This window comes from Aplidium turbinatum, chromosome 3 (assembly GCF_918807975.1).
Source record: "Aplidium turbinatum chromosome 3, kaAplTurb1.1, whole genome shotgun sequence".
NCBI lineage: Eukaryota > Metazoa > Chordata > Ascidiacea > Aplousobranchia > Polyclinidae > Aplidium > Aplidium turbinatum.
In genome coordinates, this window is record NC_137474.1 from 12,465,421 (window position 1) to 12,487,091 (window position 21,671).

Sequence of the window (21,671 nt, forward strand, 5' to 3'; positions counted from 1 at the left end):
ATGTAAAACGATTTTGATTTGCTGACAGTTGCTATACTTATGCGAAGTTTGATATGTTTTTTTTTTTGTTTTTGTTATCTTTCTGATTTAATGTACAGACTTTCCACGTCCGGCTGGGTTTTGGATCAGAGTTCCATCTTTGCCCAAGTCGATGCATTCGTGCAACGATGCAAGGACTTGCTCGAAGTCTGTGAATGCCAGCGGCTCTTTGCAAGGAGGTTTGTTCACTTTTTGAACATAACTTGAATGTTGATTGATAATATAATTAAAATAATAAACATGTTTTATTTTGCGCCTATTGCAACAACACACAGTACACTGCGAACCACAGGTGCAGCACTTAACAGTCAGATGCTTCCCAATTATTTTGACCCGTCATTATCTGTCTTGTCAAAATATAGCCGCGTGTTCTGGAGGATTGCCTGTTTCACTATTTCACACAATTCAGGCTATTTAAAGCTTTTTTTTCGTTTTTGTTAAGATTTTTATCAAGAGTTCAAAAAGTTACTGACCCACGGTTGTGTACGTGATCATTTAGCTAAATAATAAAAATTAATAAAAAAATTTATCAGTATGATAGAAGTGATGGATATAACAAACTAATCTTAAGATTATAAACTTAAATTTTCTTTGCAAACGTTTTATTACGAAAAGTGCCAAAAACTAATCGAGAAAACAACGTTTCTCTAGGAAAGACGGCGACAAGACTTCACTGCCTTGCTTTGCGGGCCAGCGAGGTCCAAGCATTGCCAGAAGCCTTTTAGAGATAGAAGGGACCTTCGACAAACACTTGGCAACCCTGCAGTCGGTGAAAAAGGGAATCCTAGACGTGAAGAATACATCTTGGCATGACGATTATAACAAGTTTGTACCTGTTCGTTCCTGAAAAAAAAAGAAATGTGTCTTGATTTGTTAATTTATTTCATTTAGTTTACTATGATAAAAGTTGATTAAAATATCGTATAATATGCGTTATGACGTGAGGCAGGTGATATAACATGTATTCTGCGCAGAATTATCATCAATAAGCTTTGTATGTAAGGAGACAGGGTGTTCATAAAGTCCTGTTACAATTTCAGTTTTCAACATTGCGCTTAAGATTAAGGGATTAAAACAATTGCTGCGCGGAAACAATCGGCCACCCCCACTAGTGGGGAACAAACCGACGATGGATTATGATGATGATGATGATGAACATTGTGAAGTTGTAACAGGACTTTATGAACACCCTGTATATTTGTAATTAAAACTTTAACCAATCCCATAACGACTGTGACGAGGTTTACCAAGCACTAAACAGCTGTAGGCCTATACAATAAAAATTGTTGTATCTTTGTTCTATGCAATCTCAGGGGTTCTTCAGATACCATACGATTCTCAGGGGGGTGTCGGGTCCGTCGCATTAGTTTATAATAAACATCACTTTTGACGTCACGAGGGTGAGGTAAAGCAATTAAATGTGTCATAACATTTTTCAGAGCTTCATTTGAAACTTATGTATTGGTTGTAATAAAGATTTCACCACCGGGCGTTGTTCTTTCACAGATTCCGAACTGGAGTCAAAGACTTGGAAGTAATGACTCAAAATTTGATATCATCCGCATTTGAGACTGTGAATACAGTTGAGGAAGGAGTGATGCTTTTGGATGTCTTTCAACATCTGTCAGCAAGAGAATCCATCAAACGGACGATTGATAAGCGCACAGTAGAGGTTTGCCCATTCTCTGATTCATATTACCGACAGTTTTTTTTTTATTTTATTTACTTTTGTATTAAACATAAAGTCCTTAACATGGAAATTCACAACAACCACCACACAAATTCTAAAATGGAAACAGAATCACTTAGGCTACTTAAACATTTAAAATATTCTCATAACTTCGTTAGTAAGCGTTTAATTATAATAACAATCAGATGACATGAATGATTGAGTTCTTTCACCAGCAGTTTGTTAAGAGAACACCACAGGTTTTGGACTTGTAAGTTTTCATATTATGACTTCTTCAGGTTTACTCGATGTTCAATGATGAGCTCAACAACGTTAAAAAAGAACTCAGTTCAAAGGTCACAAATATGATGTCACATCAACCGAAATACGCTGGCGCAGCTCATTGGGCGCGCGCACTTAAGCGTAGAACCGACAGACCAATGGATGTAAGTAACATTTCGTCATGATATTCGTTTCTTTGACAGATCAACTATCCTGCTGTTTCTGCTGTTCGGTTCAGAACGATCGCTTACAGTTAGTGCATTAAACTTCTAATTCTCAGCCCTTTTCTGTTGTGGTTGCATTTTTACTGAAACTGTCTGTATTGAGAAAAAAAAGTAGGAATTCATACCCATTATGGGTGCTATAAGTATAAGCATACACAACACACATTTTGCTGTTATTTTGTAAAAATGTAGGCTATTTATTTCTTCTTTTCAGGTGCTGACAAAAGCCTACTATCTCCCAGAGATTGGCTTGGGTATGGAGACGCGTACAGCACACTTGCAATTGTCTAATGCCCTGGACGAATTCGTTCGCAAGACTTTCACCGAATGGACGAACACTGTTGACGAACACAGCATAAGGAAATTGGAAATATCCCTCATGCAAAAGGGAGCTGTCACCAAGGACATGCTGAACATGAATTTCGACAAGTGAGTAGCCATTTTTCATGTCGTTTTATGGCTTTTAAGTTTCAACTTGTGACGTAGCCAAAGGTCTTCGGTTGTTGTCAACTGTAGTCAACAAGTGAAAATAATAAATCAACAACTTTTCAAAAAACTTCTATTTTCAAACTAAACACATGGCAAAAATAACGTTGCCTTACCACCAATTGTGACTTTAAAATTAGAAAATCCTTGGCGTTATTAACTACAGATAGAGGTCTACTGAAGTCGGTTAGTCTTTTCCGATTTTGCTTTTATCCAATAAGGTCATCAGCTGGAAAGTCTGTTATTCATTTTTTCTTTTGGCTGTGGCAATCCGTTTGAACGATATATTTTTCTGTTTTCTTTCTGTACTACTCTCATGCATGTTATCGACGTAGCAAATTGCCATTTCTCTTATCTTTTCAGATATAATACCACTTACCACCGATTTTGTATGAAATTCTCATTTAATGTTAAATTATCAATTTCTACATTACTTGCATAAACCAACGTTAAAATAGTGTTGTGTGGCTTGCATGTTAGTTGTAATGTCTGTCTCGAACCGTTCAGGAATTTGTTGAAGCTTTTCAACGAGATCCACTACTGGGAGCGGCTCATGTTCGAAATCCCTCACTTCGTCAATGAAGTTTATCTGAAGCGGGAAGAGCTGAGAAACCTTCGAGAACACGTCTTGCTTGTGGTCCGGTGAGAATCTTTTTTCACTGTCGTTGGACAAGAATTTTGTTGCTTAATGCTTCATGAGAATTTTGTTGCTTCATTTTGTTGCTTCATCATAATTTTGTGATGATTAATCTTAAAATGTTGAGTTCCCTGATACAATATTTAGTTTCAAAAGATCACTTAAGGTGCTTTGTTGTTATTTTGTTAGTTATGACAATAATTATTTGATTAATAACTAAACTTTTCTTATTTTGTTAAACTTAGACTCATGAATAAAGGCTTATACAGTGCATGTAACATTTTTACAGTCAAAGAATAAAATTGTCCAAGCGTTTTTGTCTGTTACTGTAACAAGTTGCAATTCAAAGTAGTAGACTTGTTAGTATTTGTAACTTTAACATTTCAACAGTTTGGCAAACTTCACTCTTCTATGTCACTTATCAGTTTTGTAACAGTGTGGTCTGGCAGCACAGTTATTTACGTACGTACTCCTGCAGAGACTACAATCGAATTGTCGGAGTTCTTTCTTCGGAAGAAAGAGGACTTTTTCGGGAGAGGATTCGATCCTTGGACAAAAAGATCCATCCTGGACTTACAAAACTCACTTGGGCGTCCAAAGGAATATCAGAATATTTTGTTGGGGAGTGCCGCCTGCACTCAAAGAAGGTATGTCCTAGGATGCTGTACTACGACTCCATGCTGTGTTAAAAGAAAACCGGAGAACGAAGAAAATTGTTTGATGGATGGGAAGAAAGATGCCTGAAATATTTTGACGTTAATCGTTATTACACCAATTAAACGTATGGTATAATAAAAAAGACGTTAAAAAAACGACAAGTTGAAGGAAAATTCATTTTCAGTTATGAAAGGAGTTGTTTGACGGATGAGCAAAACTATAGATGTTATTTTCAATCGTTGTATTTTTGCATCAGTTAAACATTACATACAATGAAACTGACATTGAAATAGAAATTCATTTTTTTTTTGCTTATTAGGTGCAATCTATTGTCGACGATTACAAACATGCAAATATGTCGGTCGCACAAAGTTGTCGCAAGATAAGCGAGTTGCTGCTTGTCAATTTGGATGGAAAGAAGATTTACCAAGTAACTATGGCTTTGTAACAGCCAAATAACACAGAATTATCGTTGTAGTTGCTTTTTGATGTGCTGACCTGTTGCCCACGTAGTCACCAAAAGGGCCCAGACAGCAAATCGGTTGTTTTTTACATAGATTAAACAGCTGCAGACGTTGAATCAGTGTAAAACACGACTGATTTGTTGTCCTTGGGTAAAGTAAATGTATTTTCTTAATGATGATATTGGCATATGATCTTCAGCATACTAACTGAGGCGTTTAACAAGCGCACATGACGTTGGTATGAAATCTTAAATTAAATCAAGTGCATGATGGTACCACACTGTCACAGATCGTAACAAGACTGTGTTGTAGCGTAGTTCAATGTTGTTTTAAAGAGATCACATTGATTTGACGTTAGACTGCGTTGAATCTGTAATACGTGTCTTTGGTCATAAATATGCATTTTCGTCAGTGCATTGTTATTTTTTGTATGGACAGTCGTAAGAATAATAATCGCATTTTATACAATGCCACATCTGCAATAGTCCTACTAGCTGCTCATATGCAGTGGATACCAAACAGAAAAACTTTGGTACTTCAAAATAATGTGCTTAAATAGTAATTCAATGAATTAACAAATCTCTGTGGAAAAAAAAGTCTCATACAGCAGGGCTTCGGGTACTCGCCAATGATGATGAACTGAAGCAGCTGCTAGTATCGAGTTCGAGTTTCACTGCGACCATTTCCTTATCGTTAAGTGTCAAAATGTTTTATGAACTTTGAAGGAGTTGGAATTCCAAGATGACCAATTCAAGCATCGAGACAATGTGAAAACGAAGCTGGAAGAAATCCACCAGGACATCTTGCACATCATGAAGAACACTTACCAAGTGTTCAAGAATGATGGCCCGGATGTAAGCGTAGTTTTAGTTATCTCTAAAACAATCGTCATGGTTTGAGCATTCATTCTTTGCAGGTTTTTACCAACTTTGTCGATTTGACAAAGCGTGGTTTTCTAGTTTATGATTTTATGTTCAGAGACATTGCTACTTAGAGATTAGACCTGATTTGTCACATTCTGCAAAATTTTCCAGATTTTGCCAACTTTTTATAACTGTCTGAATGAAATTTTCTAAAAAGTGTACTTTAACGTCGTATTTACTATCCTTCCCCAGGTAAAAAAAAATGGTTTTAACATCATCAGGCGTTGAAAAACTAAGGCAATTTGTTTCAGAAAATGTCAGTCAGACTGTTAACCACTCGCTAACAGTCCGATGGAACGTTTTTTAACTTACATTTTCTCTTTTTCTACTGCTTTCCTAAGCCAACGAAAAGCTTTTATACCATTACGAGTCGGCAAAAAGTAAAAAAAAACTTAGAATATTTCAGTCAAGAAATAGTAGTAGTGGTAATCAAAATTTGCAAAATGTGACAAATCAGATCGCATCTCCAAGTCGCCATGTCAGAGATAACCGATACAATCCAGCAGAGAATTTTTGTAACTATTGTTACTTCACTGAATCAGTTGGTTCTTATTATCAACTAGCAACTAACCAACCAACAGTCATCAGTATAATTCTGCAGTTGCGGTTAATTCAACCGAAGCGTACATTGGATAGATGGGGTCGTACAGAACAAGCTTTTATTGTGCACACTGCACTGACTCTTATGCAACAGGTTCAGCAATACTGGGTGCGGTACACAGAGCGTATGGACCAACATGTAGAGGACGCGTTCAGACTCAACGTAAAGTGGTCTCTGCTTGAAATATCAAAGGCGATCAATGGAGACGGAAAATCGTCGCCTAATCCTTTGTTCCGCGTCAAAGTTGTTCTCCAAGCAGGAAAACACAACGCACAAGAGGTAATCCGTTACATTGTGTAAAAATTACATTGTCTTAGCGTTGATTTAACGTCTTTGTGGATTTTGCAATAGCGTTTAAAATAGCTCCTTATTTCCTTTTGTCTCTTTGTCTCGGTCAACAAACGTTTTGAATCTACGTGTGTCTCATATGACGTGCTGTTTTCTGGAGACAATGAAGCGAACTATTGGCTTTGTTCATTGATTGACTTCCTTTGTTTTGGTTCTACCCGTTCAACTTCATGGTGAGGCTTAAATTTACCAGGAACAAATTACTATGACCCAATCATTAAAACGTATTAAGAAATTCATGTTTCCGAGGCAAGTTGATTTTGCTTGCAAAGCCTTATGGGTTACAAGCTAGAGTTTCGTCTTTATCTTCTTTCCAGTCATTTTCTTGTCAGACTTTTATCTCATACAACTTTTTTTTTTAAGTTAATAATGTAGTAACTGTTTTTTCATTGCATTACCACAAGGAAACATTTTAGAGATAAATATCAAGTCTCAAATATCCATGATGCTGCCACTTGGAAATGTGATATATCATTAATCATGCACCTTACGCGTTGTTTTTAGATAAGAGAAAATTTAGTAATGCAGAAGTGAATATAGTAATACTGCAATTAAGAAACACATATGTAATCTAAGAATGATGACAGTTACAATAAAATAATTGGTAAAATCTTCATTTTCAGGTTGAGTTTTCACCTACCCTCCAAGAGTTGGCCACCATTGTGAGCAACGTGAGCCTTCAACTGACCAGTGCAATACAAGGCTTCAGACGCCTCCCTGAACTTTTAGCGAAGGGCAGACGAATGCATTACATATTTAAGGAAGCCTTGGCCTCTATGATAGGTTAGTGTACTTGTTGTGACAAGCAAAATCTCTCTCTTTTTGCAACGATGCAATGTCTGCTGCAGATTGCGAAAAGGTAATTTTTAACAGTGACCTTAACGATGGACACTTTTGTGCCAGTCCACGGGTCGAAGAGCTCTGTGGTTATCCAATTCATTCGAATTCTCTTTTGAAGTGTCGTAAATTGTAATGCTGTTTGTGATTTTCTTTTCCCTTAAACAGCCGTTAAAGCTGCATCTGTATTGCAAATAGCAATCTCTGTTTCACCACTGGAACAAAATGTTCCTTCCCACTGATACGATCATTGCAGCCTGTTTTTGATGTTCCTCTCAGCGAATCTCTGTCCAATTGTTTCAAACATTAAAATCTAGTCACAAGTCACTTTTTTCATCAGAAAAAGACGAGGAGACACGGAAGATCCACAAAGGGATCCAGGATGGGATGGTAGAGAATTCAAAGCATCTTCAGGAGTATCTCACAACGTGGGATAACTACAAGGAGATCTGGGAAATCAACAAAGATGCTTTCATCCGGAGATACCAAAGACTCAATCCTCCTGTCCTCAGTTTCGATTCTGACATTGGAAGGTAGTTTGTAGTATTGGAATTGTTACCAAGAATGTTCCTCGACAGAGCTCGTGGCATACCCAAAGTTTAAACAACTCTAAAACTTTCTCATACTCAAACCTCCGAATCTTTGTACTTTCCATTGCTTCTTCCTGGCTGAATTTCTGAATATAAATGGATCTGCACCAGTTCTTTCCGGTTCTTTTTTTTTTATTATCAGAATTTAAAAGTTATCACACAATCCATTTCGGCTTTTCGGTCAATTTTCTAGGTCGGTTCAAAACGACTTTTTTCCGATGAAATGAAACGATTTTTCAAAACTTCAGTCAAAATGGAAAATCAAAATAATTTTGCATCGCTTTTTACTCTTTCGAATTTTCTTAACAAAAAAACAAACTTTGAAGAATGTGTCGCAAGGCTACGCACTTTGCACCTTACGTCGTTTATGCGTTCTGACGTTCTTATGGGATTGGTTGTTGTTTCAAGCTTGCAGCAAAACAAAGTTGCTTTTATTGTGAAATAAAATTCAATTCTTCACCAAAAAGTTGGGTTCGAGTTAAACTGAGACAAATATATTTTACTTAAAAATAAAGTTTTGCTTCTTTCTAGAAATTTGGGAGATCAATATAATTCATCACGTATTTTCACAGGTACACAGAAGTGAGCAACAATGTGCAAAAAGAAGACACCGTCCTCAATATTGAGTTTGTCCTGCTTGACTGCGCCCCGCTCAAATTCGCCCTGCTTTCTCATTGCAACGAGTGGCAGAATAAATTCACCACCCTCCTCAAAAACATGGCGACGGAGAGATTGGCTGAGCTGACAACTTTTCTCCAAGAAAACTCAGAGAAGTAAGCGACGATTAAAAGTTGAACATACGTGCTTGGTTGTCTGAAAACATTTACGTTTTTACAACTTTGGTAGAGAGGTATCTTTGTTGAGCGATGAGCAGTAATACTAAGCAACAACATGGCGTTTAACTTAATATAAGGAAATAAACAAAATATTGCAAACGTTTTCGGCTATACAGTATGTTAGCCGTTATCAAGCATCTATTTTTTTTTAGTTTATTTCAGTATATTATGTTAAATGCCGTGCCATTGCTTGGTTTAATTTACTTTATACGTTTTTATCGATGTTGTTTTCATTTTCAAGTACTTGAGCCTGAGCATGTAGGATTGTAGGTTAAATTCGGTAGTGATCTGTCTGTAAAATAATGTGCTGCGATATTTAGCATTGACATATTTAAAGTTAAAATTATTTCAGTAAAACTTGTAATTTTTTAATAGTTTTGAGTTAGCAAGCCTATAAATTGGTCTTTTGCCGCATGTCAACGGTGGCCTGCTTGTTTCAAGGAAACCGTTCGAACTTGTAACTCAATTCAACACAAGCTTTCAAGTTTCAATCCATCCAACATTTTATTGACAACAACTCGTTCTATTTTCGTAATGTTACAGTTTTTGACATATTTTTGCAAATTCTATCCAGGGTGGCACTTGTCCCGAAAACTTTGGACGAGCTGAGTGAAGGGTTAAGTCTGTGGGATAAGCTTCATGCCAACTTGCAAGCCACAGAGGAACGCATATCACCAATTCACGACCAATTCGGAATCTTAGAGAAATATGAAGTTGCCATTGATGACAACGTACGTGGACTATAACTTGCTTTGCCAAATATCCCTAGCTATGCTGCGTTCAATCAGAGCGAATTTCGGACCCTAGTGAAACCCAACTTATTCAACTAGCCTACTTTTATTTGAATAATATACTAAGGAAGTCACCTTCACCACAACGAAAGCTTTACCAATACATTATTATACAAGTTTCCGAACCTGGCTGCTTTTGTTTACTTGCTATGTTTAACTGTTCGGTTGCATCCTAAATGTAGGATCTCTGCGTAACTTTTCATTTTCGAGAAATCGGAACAAAAGTTAAAAGACATCAGCAACAGCATCTACTTCATCGATCAATAGTTACTTGTTAATGATAAAGATTCGTCTTTGTTCATAGACCCAAGCAATGCTTGAAAACCTTGGATCAGAATGGGTGTCCTTTCAACAATGCATCATCGACTCCGAGGTGATGTTGCGAAAGAACAAAGAGAAGTTTAAGACCGGGTTGCTGAGCCAAGCGGAGGAGTTCCGCAAGCGAGTGGGAGGCCTCTGTTCCGACTTCCTCCAACAAGGACCCTTCACAAGCCATGTAACTTCCGCCGGAGCGATTGAAATCATCCAACAATTCAAGTGGGCGCTTGCTGCTAATATGTTTATTGCTTTCGGTCACGTATCAGTCTGCTAGAACTAGAAAAAATGAATGCATTTGAAGGCGCTGCGACAGCAGATCCAGCGACAACTGATCGAAACGACGTTTCGTCGAACGACAACTAAATCAATGCGGCAGTTTTTTGAACTACAGGGAATTGAGATTACGGATATTTTTTTTTTCTGAAAAAAGTACCGGAAGGGTGATCCCCCTATCGTTCGACGAATTGCCGTTTCAATCAAATGTTGCGTCACGGGATGTGAACAGACTTATGGCCTTTGATCAGTTTAGTGTGTTTATTATAATGTTAGTAGAAAAACACTGCATGTATTAATTTTGTATTCCATGAGCATTGAGTTTCATAACAGCAACCATTGTGACCATCAACTTAAAGTAGACCTAACAAATCAAAAATTACGAGTAGAAGGTCTCACATGGCTCGAAGCTGCAATTTTTCCTCTGACACTCTACAGGAGCTAAGCTCAGAATGAAATAAACCTAAATGCGGTGAAGTATTTATAGTAGAAGAAAAAAAGCAACTAAATTTGGCTAATCAGAAGAAATCAAATTATCAAAGGAAGTTTAAAAATTAAAACCGCACAAGTAAGACAATTTATTCCCAAAAAGCAGCGCTCATTTCCAAAACATTCACTGAGAAAAACAATTCTAAAAAAAACAAACTTGCACGTTGTCACACAGGAGTGGCGTGGGAGACTTGAAGCTTGAGGAAGTGACCATCAGACGTGGATTGGGGCTCTTCAAGATCGAGCAGCAACTCTCGAAGGATCTCATCGCTCTCGACAAGGACTTGGATTACATTGATCAGGTAGGGATCAGTTTGTTTATGTTTGTTATACATTTTAAAGCATTAAGTACTTTAAGTGAACATAAAATCAACCTGACGCTGCAATAAAACAATGAAAGCTTGTTTTCAAGAAATAGAACTAAAGTTTTTCTTTTTTGGTTTTAGCCTGTTTCGGTTTCGGTCGTCTGGTGAAAATTGTGTTTCTCTTCTGAATTGAAGGATATTTTTGTCCCCAATGATGTTTTATGCTGCTTTTATACCTTTGCTTTTGTTGTTTTAATTATAACCTTTTATTGTCGCGTCGTTACTCCTAAAAACTTTCTTTCATGGTTGAGTGCCCAATATGTCTTTTTCTTCTCCCTCACTTTTCCTTCAGGTCACTGGACTAGCCGTGATACCTTCTTTGCGTATGCTTTGTTCCTCATTCGTTATTGTTATCCTAACAAATTATATCAACATCCTCATCTTTACAATTGATACTTTGTCACCTCTGGTCTTCGTCGCCGTTTTTGCTTAAATGTTCACAATTACCTGACGACAAAAGTACATAAAAAATAGAGATTCAATGCTTCAAAAATTTTCGAAAAATGTAATTGGATGTTTGTAGACTCTTTAAAATCTTATGCCACCTTGCGCTTATTTTCAGGTTTGGGAGCTCACCAAGGAGTGGGAGGAGCTGTGGGCACTGTGGAAGATTGGCCAGTTCAAGGAGCTTGTAACCACAGACATGGAATTGACTGCACAAGGTCTTTATAAGAAACTCAACAAACTAAGCAGAGAGTTGAAGGTGCAAATAAAAATATGCTCTTGTTTTACGTGTTTTAAACGTATTTATTGAAAAAGTCACGTCTGTAGCTTGCTTTGCAAAAGTTCTACCGGCTTCGCAAAACTCTCATAAATTCGCTCCAAGGTGACGTCATTTAACGTTTGTTCCTCTGTTTCAGGACAAACATTGGGAGGTCATCGAATTCTCGAAGAACAGGATTGACCAGTTCAAGCGCACAATGCCATTGATCACCGATTTGAAGAACCACGCCATGAGAGAACGCCACTGGACTCAAATCAAGAACGAAGTAAAACTTTTTTTTTTTGCGTACTAAGACAATTCGCATGCAGCACAATTGCCAAAATATTTCATAGTAGCACAAGGTGATGTTTTCCGCTGTAGTCAAAGTGATTTTGTTTTGACGCTCTAGCCTTTGTTTTAGGTAGAGCTTTTCTGTATTTGACAAGCAAATTTTTGAGATATTCCTTTTCGTCTCAAGTTAATACCTTTTGTACAAGAATATCACTTTGGTTGTAATTTGAAGCTTATATTTTGTTCAATTTCCTATCGAAAAAGAACGCTTTCTGAACATTAAATTACGCACCTTTAACGTAATCAACGTTTTTGCAGGTTCAGCGACCGTTTGACCACACAAACGAATCCTTCACCCTCGAACGAATCATTGAGTTGGGTCTTGATCAGTTTGCTGAACAGATTTCGGAGATCTCCGGCGCGGCCAGCAAAGAGTTAGCTATCGAAGAGGTAGTTTTGCTTACCAAACTTTTTTTGAATTATTTTTTGTTTATCTTTTTACGTTTAACTTTTTCTTTGACAACGTTATCACGATACAACTTATAACCTCTGGTAGAATCTTGAAGATCAACAAAGCTTTTCGTTAAAAACAGAACACAACAGCTATATTAGGTCACAGTATTCAAATTAATTACCTACTTTAGACTTTGAACGAAATCGAACAAATATGGAATGACATCCTTCTTGACATTTCCTCTTACAAGGACAAGGGCCATTTCAAGTGAGTACATTTGATTTTAAAATATTTTCTTCAAACATACGGTATAATATGATCATATGTGCAATAAAATTATCTTGTCATTTGTAAAATGGGAAAGTAAAAACAAAGAAATTGTGATCAATAGTTTGCTTTTAACATGTTTGATAGTGTAACTAATCCGGGTATCGAACCAGAACTGAATGTTTAAAACCTAACAACATATTTACTCACCAGTTCAGCAGTTAAACAGCTGAACTGGTTCAGCAGTTAAACAGCTGAAATTCGGTTCTGGTTCGATACTCGGATTAGTTGGATGTGACTGGGTTAAATTTAGATACACAACTAGGTGAAATTTTTACTCTTATATCTTTTGAAAGAGAAACGGACTCTCTTCTGGTTTGCTTTAAAAATACTAAGGCATAAACTTACTCTGCATTGTCTATCACTGGAACCTGAGTTGAAATTTACATCAGTGCAGTTGTCGTAAACTTAACTCTACATGAAATAAACAAATTGCTTGCTGTGGTTTCTAGAATCATCATAAAACACATTTCCTCATTGCAGGCTTCGTGGAACGGACGAGATCTTCCAACAGTTGGAAGATCATCAAGTCACTCTGTCCACTATGAAAGCTTCCAGATTTGTGAAAGCCTTTGAAAAGGTGGTAGACACATGGGAGAGGGCCTTGTCCACCATTTTAGAATGCGTTGAAATGATATTGACTGTGCAAAGGCAGTGGATGTATCTGGAAGTGAGTACATATTTTTGTTTATTTATTTTAGTGATAATAATGTTTTTAGAAACAAAACATTCAATGTTGTTTTTGAAATCTTAAACTGACATGCATCTTATCTCTATGTGGCATTTACGTAGTTTTTTTCGATTTTAAGCATTTCCAAAAACATCTTTTTTTCCAGAACATCTTTCTTGGCGAGGACATCCGCAAGCAACTCCCGCGCGAGTCGGCAGACTTTGATGACGTCAATGGCCAGTGGAAAATCATCATGACGCGACTGTACAAGGACAACAACGCAAGACGTGGCACACATCACCCCGGTAAAGTTCTTTTTTTTAAAAGTATTAATTTAAGATTTTTTTACTTAAGAGTGGGTAAGAATACTGAATTTTGAGTGATAAAAAAAGTCCTAAATGTCACAGTTTTAACTTCCGCGTCAAACTAAAGGCATAAAAAGATTGTTCAAAATATTACCTAATATTTAATAAAAAAGAAAAAGGATATAAAATTGTAAAAAATTGTTTTTGATGGTTCTGTTATGTAGCTGAAAACGCATTTAACATATCCCAGTATGTTAGCATATAACAGATCCCAGTACGTTACCTATTGTAAATATGGTGTTGGGTCTACAATATCAGTCTTGTCACATTACATAGCATCCTTATACACGTCATCTAACGTATATCGATCAATCTTCTCGGCAGGTTTGTTAGAGCAACTCAATGACATGAATACTCGCCTGGAGGAAATACAAAAGTCCCTTGACATGTACTTGGAAACGAAGCGTCAGATCTTTCCAAGATTTTACTTCCTTTCCAACGATGATTTGCTTGAGATTTTGGGCCAGTCACGAAACCCAGAGGCTGTACGTAGTTTGTATTTATTGACATCGATTGTGGAATACCTTGTTCTCGGACTGAGAAAGCTTCTTCGAGAGCTTTATCTTGGCAATTTTGCATTCTTGTAGACACTTTGAAGGACTGACGCAGGGTGGTTATCTAAACTGACAGAGGGAAGTTTCCTCCTGTTGTTGAAGTGCTGTTGTCTGCGAATTGTTTCACCTAATCTGTGCTTCTGAATGGAGAGATGTCCCTTAAATGTGTTGTTCAAGCGCACAATCTCAAGAGCAGCTTAATTAACATTCCGAGCCTTCAAGTTTATTTTCATGATTTTTATCCTGCTTGTTTCAACCTGGTTACCCTTTAACGCTGTGATTCTGATTTTTGTGCTGTGTGCTAAAGACGACTGTGTAGCTTGCATAGGGTGCGGAATATTTTTCGGACTGAAAAACCATAAACCTGTCAGTTAGGTGTTACCCACCCTTTTCGTTTTTCTGCTCGCTTTGTATTCTACTATATCTTTACTTGCATTTGAATAGCAAACAAAGTGATTTTTCTTTCAAGCCATATTTTCTGAAAATAAGGCAGCTGAAAAATAGACTGGCAACCCTGCTGTTATAAAGCACCGATGACTTTGCAACCTGACGTATTTACTTCTGGATGCTCATTACGTGAATATAGAACTGAATCTTTTTCTTTCCAGGTGCAACCTCACTTGAAGAAATGCTTTGACAACATCAAATCGCTTTTCATGAGGAAAGTTGGACACGGATCAAAGATGGAAGCAGCAGGGATGTATTCTTGTGAAGGCGAGTACGTGGAGTTTGGCAACCCTGTCCTGCTAGAAGGTGAGTGTGCGACAAGGTTTACAGTTTATTGACATTGATTAAATTATATGTTTAAATACTTTACTGAAAAAATTTCAATATTTCTGACTTGGCAAGTAGCCTATATTTGCTGGTTTGAAAAATTAAAGTTGAACGGTGCTATTTTGGAGATGGATTTTTCTGTCTGGTTAACTAAATCCATAATACTGTCCAATCTCGTTACTCTGCCTCTCACAAACTGGCTCTACATGCGAGACTCGATCCTCAACACCTTCTCTACAGTCACTCCCAAACAAATGGACCAGTCAGACCTCAACGCCTATCATCAAGGCGCCCATTCCATCGATATGCTACACAACTTGTGGATAAGAACTTCAGCTGCATGGAAACATGGACCCAAGAATGGAACGAGCTGCCACCTATCCCTCCCCAGTTTTCAGTTATGCCAGCACTCTCCATCCCTCCTGGAGCAGACCTCTCAAGAAAGGCATGGGTCACATTGAACAGGATCAGATGTGACGTTGGCTGTACTGGAGCTAATTTGTTTAGGTGGGGGTTGCATAATTCGCCGATATGTGTCTGCGGAGCGGTAGAACAAACAATGCAACACATACTCCACGAATGTCCCATCTTACGACCCCCAAGTGGAATCACTGGTATTCGACAACTAGACCCAACTACCGTATCTTGGCTGCACGAGGAGGCATTGCCAATCTAAGCTACTGCAAGTCAAACGAGAGAGAGAGAGAGAGAGACTCTGCCACTCTAGCTACCGTACCACTTTCTCTTGATCCCGACGGGTGGCATAGTAACGAGATTGACTGTATGTCAACAACGTACTTTCACAAAATCAAAAAATTAATTCCTTCTACGACAAAACCAACGATGCCTAAATTTTGATATCTAAAAGCAAATTGAAGTTTTGCATCTTTTGCGTCACTCTAACATCCTACTTAAGACATGCTTCGTATCGCACTGCGCACGACCAACAGCTGACCAATGCCTTTGCTTCTTTCAGGTCCCGTGGAAGCGTGGCTGTGTGACGTAGAACGTACGATGCGCTGGACCCTGAAGGAGGTTCTGAAGCAAACTAGAACTGCTCTCAAGAAACTGATCAACAAAAGAGACAAGTGGATGAAGGAATGGCCTGGACAGGTTGGCTTTTTTGCTAAAAGTAATGTCTTTTTAACGCTTTTAAGTCTTGCAGTTGATATGATAAAAAAGATTATGACTCCAAAATCATACTTTTGCTCACAGCCTGTGATCACTGCGAGCCAAATCCAGTGGACGGCGGACTGTACGAAAGCCTTGATGACGTGTAAAGAGCGTGGAGACAAGAAAGCGATGAAAACTGTGAAAAAGAAACAGGTGATGTCTTTCAACGGACACTTTCATGCTACGTTTACATTGCTAATAACGGAAGATGTTAATCTAAGTGCAGATTTTACGTTGAAAACGTTTTGAAATTAACGTGCAGACAAAAAATCAGTTTGAAAAGAAAGCTAAAAGACCCCCAAAAGCTAAAAATTATTGACATATTTTCAAAACCTTACAATTCTACCAGTTATTTTCCTTGTGCATGTAAAGTCAAAGATTTTTCTTTTATAAATGCGAATATGGATTGGTTGGAAAGTAGAATGTATTTGCCAACGATTTAAAGAAATATTTTTACCTCGGTTTTAAAGAAAGGTCTTTCTGTTTGCTCAGGTTTCTATGTTGAACAAATACTCTGAAGCCATTCGTGGAAACCTCAACAAAAACCAAAGATCAAAGGTCGTCGCCTTGGTAACCATTGAAGTTCACGCGCGTGACGTCATCGACAAATTGATCAAAACCGGAACGAATGACGTCACTGCCTTCGAATGGCTGCAGCAACTTCGGCTCTACTGGGACAAGGTGAGAAAAAATGGTTTGTCATCGTGTTTCCATTTTCTATTTGAAGAAATTAAAACTAATCAAAAAATTAAAACCACTGTTGGTTAAGTTTTGTAAAGAAAAGAACATAAAAACGTGTAAAAAATTAAAAATTTATTTTGAATGCACGATTTTCACAAGTCTACAAAGTTTTTGAAATAGTCTGAAAAAAAAGTTGTTTTTTTTTCAAAACTTTTCACTTTTAGTATGAAAAGATCTTGATACATTTATAACACAGCAGGAAATTTTATTCTTGCGAGCAGGACATTGACGACTGCGTGGTACGACAGACCAACACACAGTTTCAATACGGCTACGAATACCTTGGCAACTCTGGTCGACTCGTCATCACACCTCTGACTGATCGTTGTTACGTCACACTGACGACAGCTCTTCATCTGCACAGGTTCATTATAATGAAGTAGAGAAATTTTTTAACTTTCACTCTCAAAGTGAAATTGATGCAAAGTGCAATAATCGTAGTTGAATCACCACTATTACCCCAGGGTTACAAAGGCAATGCTTAACCTGTAACGGAAGGGCAGCGGCTGACATACTGTATGTGCGATCAGTCTTTGCAACGTTGAACGAAGAAACATTCTCACAGTTCAGTGATCTTGTTGGTGTGCTCTGTGCGCCACGCTAGTATTGCAAAATTGTGATAAAAAAGATATTTTTCTATAATATTGTTGTTGAATACTCTTCATTTTTCCTTTTATATTATAATTTTGTCTCGTCAAGGAAATTTCTATCTTCATTTTGCTTCAAAGAAGCCTGATCTTCATAGTAAAATTCAAAGTGGATTTTTTTTAAACTCTTGTGTGTAAATGAGAGCAAGTGCCATATTGCGGAGTGATGACTTACAATCTTCAACGTTAGCGGAAAATTCATCACAATTTCAGACATAGCATTTTTTATCAACAATTTAACTTTTCTCTCTTGCAGAGGCGGTAGTCCAAAGGGACCCGCTGGCACAGGCAAGACAGAGACAACAAAGGACTTGGGAAAGGCGCTCGGAATGTACGTTATTGTTGTGAACTGTTCTGAAGGATTGGACTACAAAAGCATGGGAAGAATGTACAGTGGTTTGGCTCAGGTGAGCTTTGTCTATTGACTATGATAGTTGTTTTCTGTCACTCGGCAGATCTTGCATATGACGACTTTTCTCATTTGCGCTACTTTCTTTTACTGTATAAAAAAATCAGACACTTGTCCCATGCAATAAAAAGGAAATAGTTTCTTTTGACAGGTGTTAAATCCACTTCAATGGTAGGTATCTGGTACATGCAACTCGACAGTGTGCAATTTTGCATACGGCTTTTATGCATGATGATGATAAGTTACTTTCTTTTGAACTATGTCAATCTTAGAGATAATAGTTTTGTTTTTCACTCGTTTTTTGAGATACTTTTTATACGAGCATCAGTGCAATAGTAGTTTCAAAAACGTGCTCTCTTCAATTTCTGTAGACGTGTTATAAAACTGCATGATTTCTTTTCTGTCTTTACTTAGTTTTTGTGACAATGCGCTTTTGAAGTTTTTGAAATCTAAATAATGTAATAAATTGCCAAAAAAAAAAAAAAACGAGACTAATTGCATTGCAACAATAAACAGACCGGAGCCTGGGGCTGTTTCGATGAGTTCAACAGAATCAACATCGAGGTGTTGTCGGTCGTGGCCCAGCAAATCCTATCCATTCTCTCAGCCTTGTCCGCCGCCCAGCAACGATTCGTCTTCGAAGGACGCGAGATTAACCTTATTTGGTCATGCGGAATCTTCATCACCATGAACCCAGGTGACGTATTGTTGCGTCATTAATAGTTTTGTTTTTGTTTAACTGCTACAGAAGTATTTATGCGTTAAGTCATTGCAGAATCTTTTATATTATTCGTATGCTCTTTTTCCCCAATTTGAACGATAACATTTAGTAGCCTACTAATATTGTAATGAATCCTGCAAACACTGAATACCGAAAAATAAAAACTATTGCTACAAACAGAAACTAATTGTAACAACAAGACTAATAGTAATTGTTACGTAGTCATCAGAATAGTATTCATGTAAAAGCGCATGCAAAACTGTTTGCTTATTACACAAAGGCAGCAAAGTAAAACTCAGCATAGCAAAGACTTTAAGTATTACGTCTTTATTAAAATGTCTTCACCTGTTTTAAACTTTACTGTTTTTTGCTGAAATTGTACGTTTTAATCGTTTTTTGATCTAACTCACGATTCTATATGTTTTGTATCTCAACCTACAATTGTAAGTTTATTTGCTTTAAGGTTATGCTGGGCGTACTGAACTCCCTGACAACCTCAAGTCGATGTTTCGTCCCATCGCTATGGTTGTTCCTGACTCAAATCTCATTTCCGAAATCATTCTCTTTGGCGAAGGCTTTGGAAACTGCAGGGTATGTTAATGTGGCGAGGTGAACTAATCCCTCGAGAAAGAAAGCAGGAATTTCTAGCGACCACTTTTGTCTCACGTTCCAGTTTGACTTAATGAGCATTACTGATTTACTTTGCACTGGATGACACTGTATTAAGAACATTTTTAAATTTTTGTCTCTCAAATTCTACTTTAAACAATCTCAAGGGCAGACATAATGTATGTGTTTAAGTCACATCCGGGGGTTTGGGTACCCCCGGCACTTTGGGGGCTTTTAAAACACCCCGAAACGATGATTGATTTCCACGCCACCGTTCTCATCTTCTGGTATATCACAGGCACTAGCGAGGAAAGTCTACGCTTTGTATTCGTTGGCCATTCAGCAGCTGTCCAAGCAAGATCATTATGACTTCGGATTACGTGCTCTTGTGTCTGTACTTCGATATGCTGGGAGGAAGAAGCGATCTAATCCAGACATGTCCGACGAAGAGGTGATCAAATTTTATGTTCATTCAACGTCTATTCCGTTACCGTTGCTTGAGTTTGTGATGTCTGTAGAAATCTGTGCTAACGGTTCGATTTTTGTTGGAGCCATAACATTTTTTTTTTTCAGAATTAATTTAATAAACATATGGTAGCTACGTGTTCAGTTTACAAAGCATAAATGATACATTTTTAAAAATATTGTTATGAGAAGTTAAATCAAATATAGTTATTACTATCTGAATCCTTAACAGCCTGTTTCACCTACACGGATCATCAGAAGGTTCTTATTCAAATAGAAGTTAAGTTATGAGAAGTTAAGTGCATGCGGCTCTGTCTTCGGCAAGACATTCAAAGGCACGCCTGAAGGTGCACGAAGATTGGCTTCTTTGCCTTCAGTTCACTTAATTCAAATTTTCAGTCAACCGCGTAAGCCTGGATACGACAAAAATGTAATTACCCTCATTGGAATCAATTAGTACGCTTACGTGTCAATTATTTGTTTTTTGTTAAGATTTTGCTGCTAGCCATGAAGGACATGAACAACGCCAAACTGACATCGGTTGATTTACCGCTTTTTAACGGGATTGTGGGAGACCTTTTCCCGGGAATTGAAACCCCAGTCATCGATTATGGCAAGGTATGTGCATGTTTTCGATCCAATTGTGCTAAATCTGTTTTTACTTTAACTTTAAGCATACCAGCCAATCTTAGAGTAATTGGAGTCATTTTGTCATATCATTTTTTATGTTTAAAAAATAGAAAAATTGCTTCATTCTCTTCTTTTTCTTTTTTTCTTCAGCTCCGAGACTCCATCAATTATGTCCTGGAGGAAGCAACACTTCAGAACACTCCACACATTGTGTCTAAAGTCATCCAGTTGTATGAGACCAAAAACTCCCGACATTCGGTCATGATCGTCGGAGCCAGCGGATCAGGAAAATCCGTCACCTGGCATATGCTCCAGGCCGCTCTGACCAGGATGAAGAAGAACAACATCCCTGGATACAACATAGTCAGGGTGAGTGTAGAAGAACCTAGCCTACATTTACCAGGAAAACACAAGGCACTAGATTACATGTTGAACAATCTCATGTTACACTTGTTCTGTGCTTTGAATTCATTTCATCTTAAATTTTAATTGGGATTATCGCAACTTCCATTCATTTTTGAATTTTGACGTCATTTTTCAACATAACTACGCCGTTACGTATGGCAATGGCATTGCATACTGAGTAGAGTCATCACTCTTAAGACTTGTATGGTCTTCTTCTTTTATTGATACTTTTCAGGCTTCCACATATCTCGCACCCATCTAGACTAACTTGCATAATTATATTATTACCCAAAGCATGCTTTTTATTGAATTGAAAAGAATTATTAATTTTAATACGAAAAATATGGTACAACTAAGTGAACTCTCTACCAAGATCATCTACACACTTTTCCTTTGTTTGTTTCTGTCTACAAGGTTTTGAAGGTTGATTTATTTTCCAGGACTTCCCAATCAATCCCAAAGCGCTCTCGCTTGGCGAGTTGTATGGTGAGTTTGATCTGAGCACCAACGAATGGACCGACGGTGTCTTGTCCAGCGTCATGCGTCACACATGCGCTGACGAGAAGCCTGACGAGAAGTGGCTGGTCTTTGACGGCCCAGTGGACACGCTATGGATCGAGAGCATGAACTCGGTCATGGACGACAACAAGGTCTTGACGCTCATCAATGGCGAACGTATCAGCATGCCGGAGCAGGTATTGCTTTACCGTTACATTACGTTAAGTTAACGTTAAACAAATATCAACGAATAAAAATTTAACGTCGTGTGAAAAATCTGATTTTAATGATCTTCTGGTATTTTTTTGTGTTCTATTCTTTTTTCATCGTTTCAACACTTCTAGACGTTAAAAATGCCAACGTTGCTGTGTGGGTTTCAGTTGCACTACTCGACATTTCAACCGGT

General features: G+C 37.7%; 1 protein-coding gene across 1 annotated transcript in view; it reads left to right on the forward strand.

Annotated features, from left to right (window-relative positions):
- LOC145766203 (dynein axonemal heavy chain 2-like) overlaps positions 1-21,671 on the forward strand; it is a 60,607-nt gene that overhangs the window by 11,112 nt on the left and 27,824 nt on the right. Inside the window, exons 10-44 of the mRNA XM_082577866.1 lie at positions 99-218; positions 691-864; positions 1,546-1,711; positions 2,008-2,154; positions 2,429-2,643; positions 3,208-3,342; positions 3,816-3,984; positions 4,314-4,424; positions 5,184-5,312; positions 6,076-6,261; positions 6,954-7,113; positions 7,508-7,700; positions 8,330-8,530; positions 9,168-9,324; positions 9,689-9,921; positions 10,640-10,766; positions 11,392-11,532; positions 11,690-11,818; positions 12,142-12,273; positions 12,468-12,544; positions 13,088-13,274; positions 13,441-13,579; positions 13,964-14,124; positions 14,802-14,946; positions 15,944-16,080; positions 16,183-16,293; positions 16,633-16,821; positions 17,103-17,245; positions 17,785-17,935; positions 18,454-18,634; positions 19,122-19,249; positions 19,566-19,718; positions 20,225-20,350; positions 20,513-20,731; positions 21,208-21,462. Of these exons, the coding sequence (XP_082433992.1) occupies positions 99-218; positions 691-864; positions 1,546-1,711; positions 2,008-2,154; positions 2,429-2,643; positions 3,208-3,342; positions 3,816-3,984; positions 4,314-4,424; positions 5,184-5,312; positions 6,076-6,261; positions 6,954-7,113; positions 7,508-7,700; positions 8,330-8,530; positions 9,168-9,324; positions 9,689-9,921; positions 10,640-10,766; positions 11,392-11,532; positions 11,690-11,818; positions 12,142-12,273; positions 12,468-12,544; positions 13,088-13,274; positions 13,441-13,579; positions 13,964-14,124; positions 14,802-14,946; positions 15,944-16,080; positions 16,183-16,293; positions 16,633-16,821; positions 17,103-17,245; positions 17,785-17,935; positions 18,454-18,634; positions 19,122-19,249; positions 19,566-19,718; positions 20,225-20,350; positions 20,513-20,731; positions 21,208-21,462 (5,527 nt within the window). The remainder of the gene's footprint in view (positions 1-98; positions 219-690; positions 865-1,545; positions 1,712-2,007; positions 2,155-2,428; positions 2,644-3,207; positions 3,343-3,815; positions 3,985-4,313; positions 4,425-5,183; positions 5,313-6,075; positions 6,262-6,953; positions 7,114-7,507; positions 7,701-8,329; positions 8,531-9,167; positions 9,325-9,688; positions 9,922-10,639; positions 10,767-11,391; positions 11,533-11,689; positions 11,819-12,141; positions 12,274-12,467; positions 12,545-13,087; positions 13,275-13,440; positions 13,580-13,963; positions 14,125-14,801; positions 14,947-15,943; positions 16,081-16,182; positions 16,294-16,632; positions 16,822-17,102; positions 17,246-17,784; positions 17,936-18,453; positions 18,635-19,121; positions 19,250-19,565; positions 19,719-20,224; positions 20,351-20,512; positions 20,732-21,207; positions 21,463-21,671) is intronic.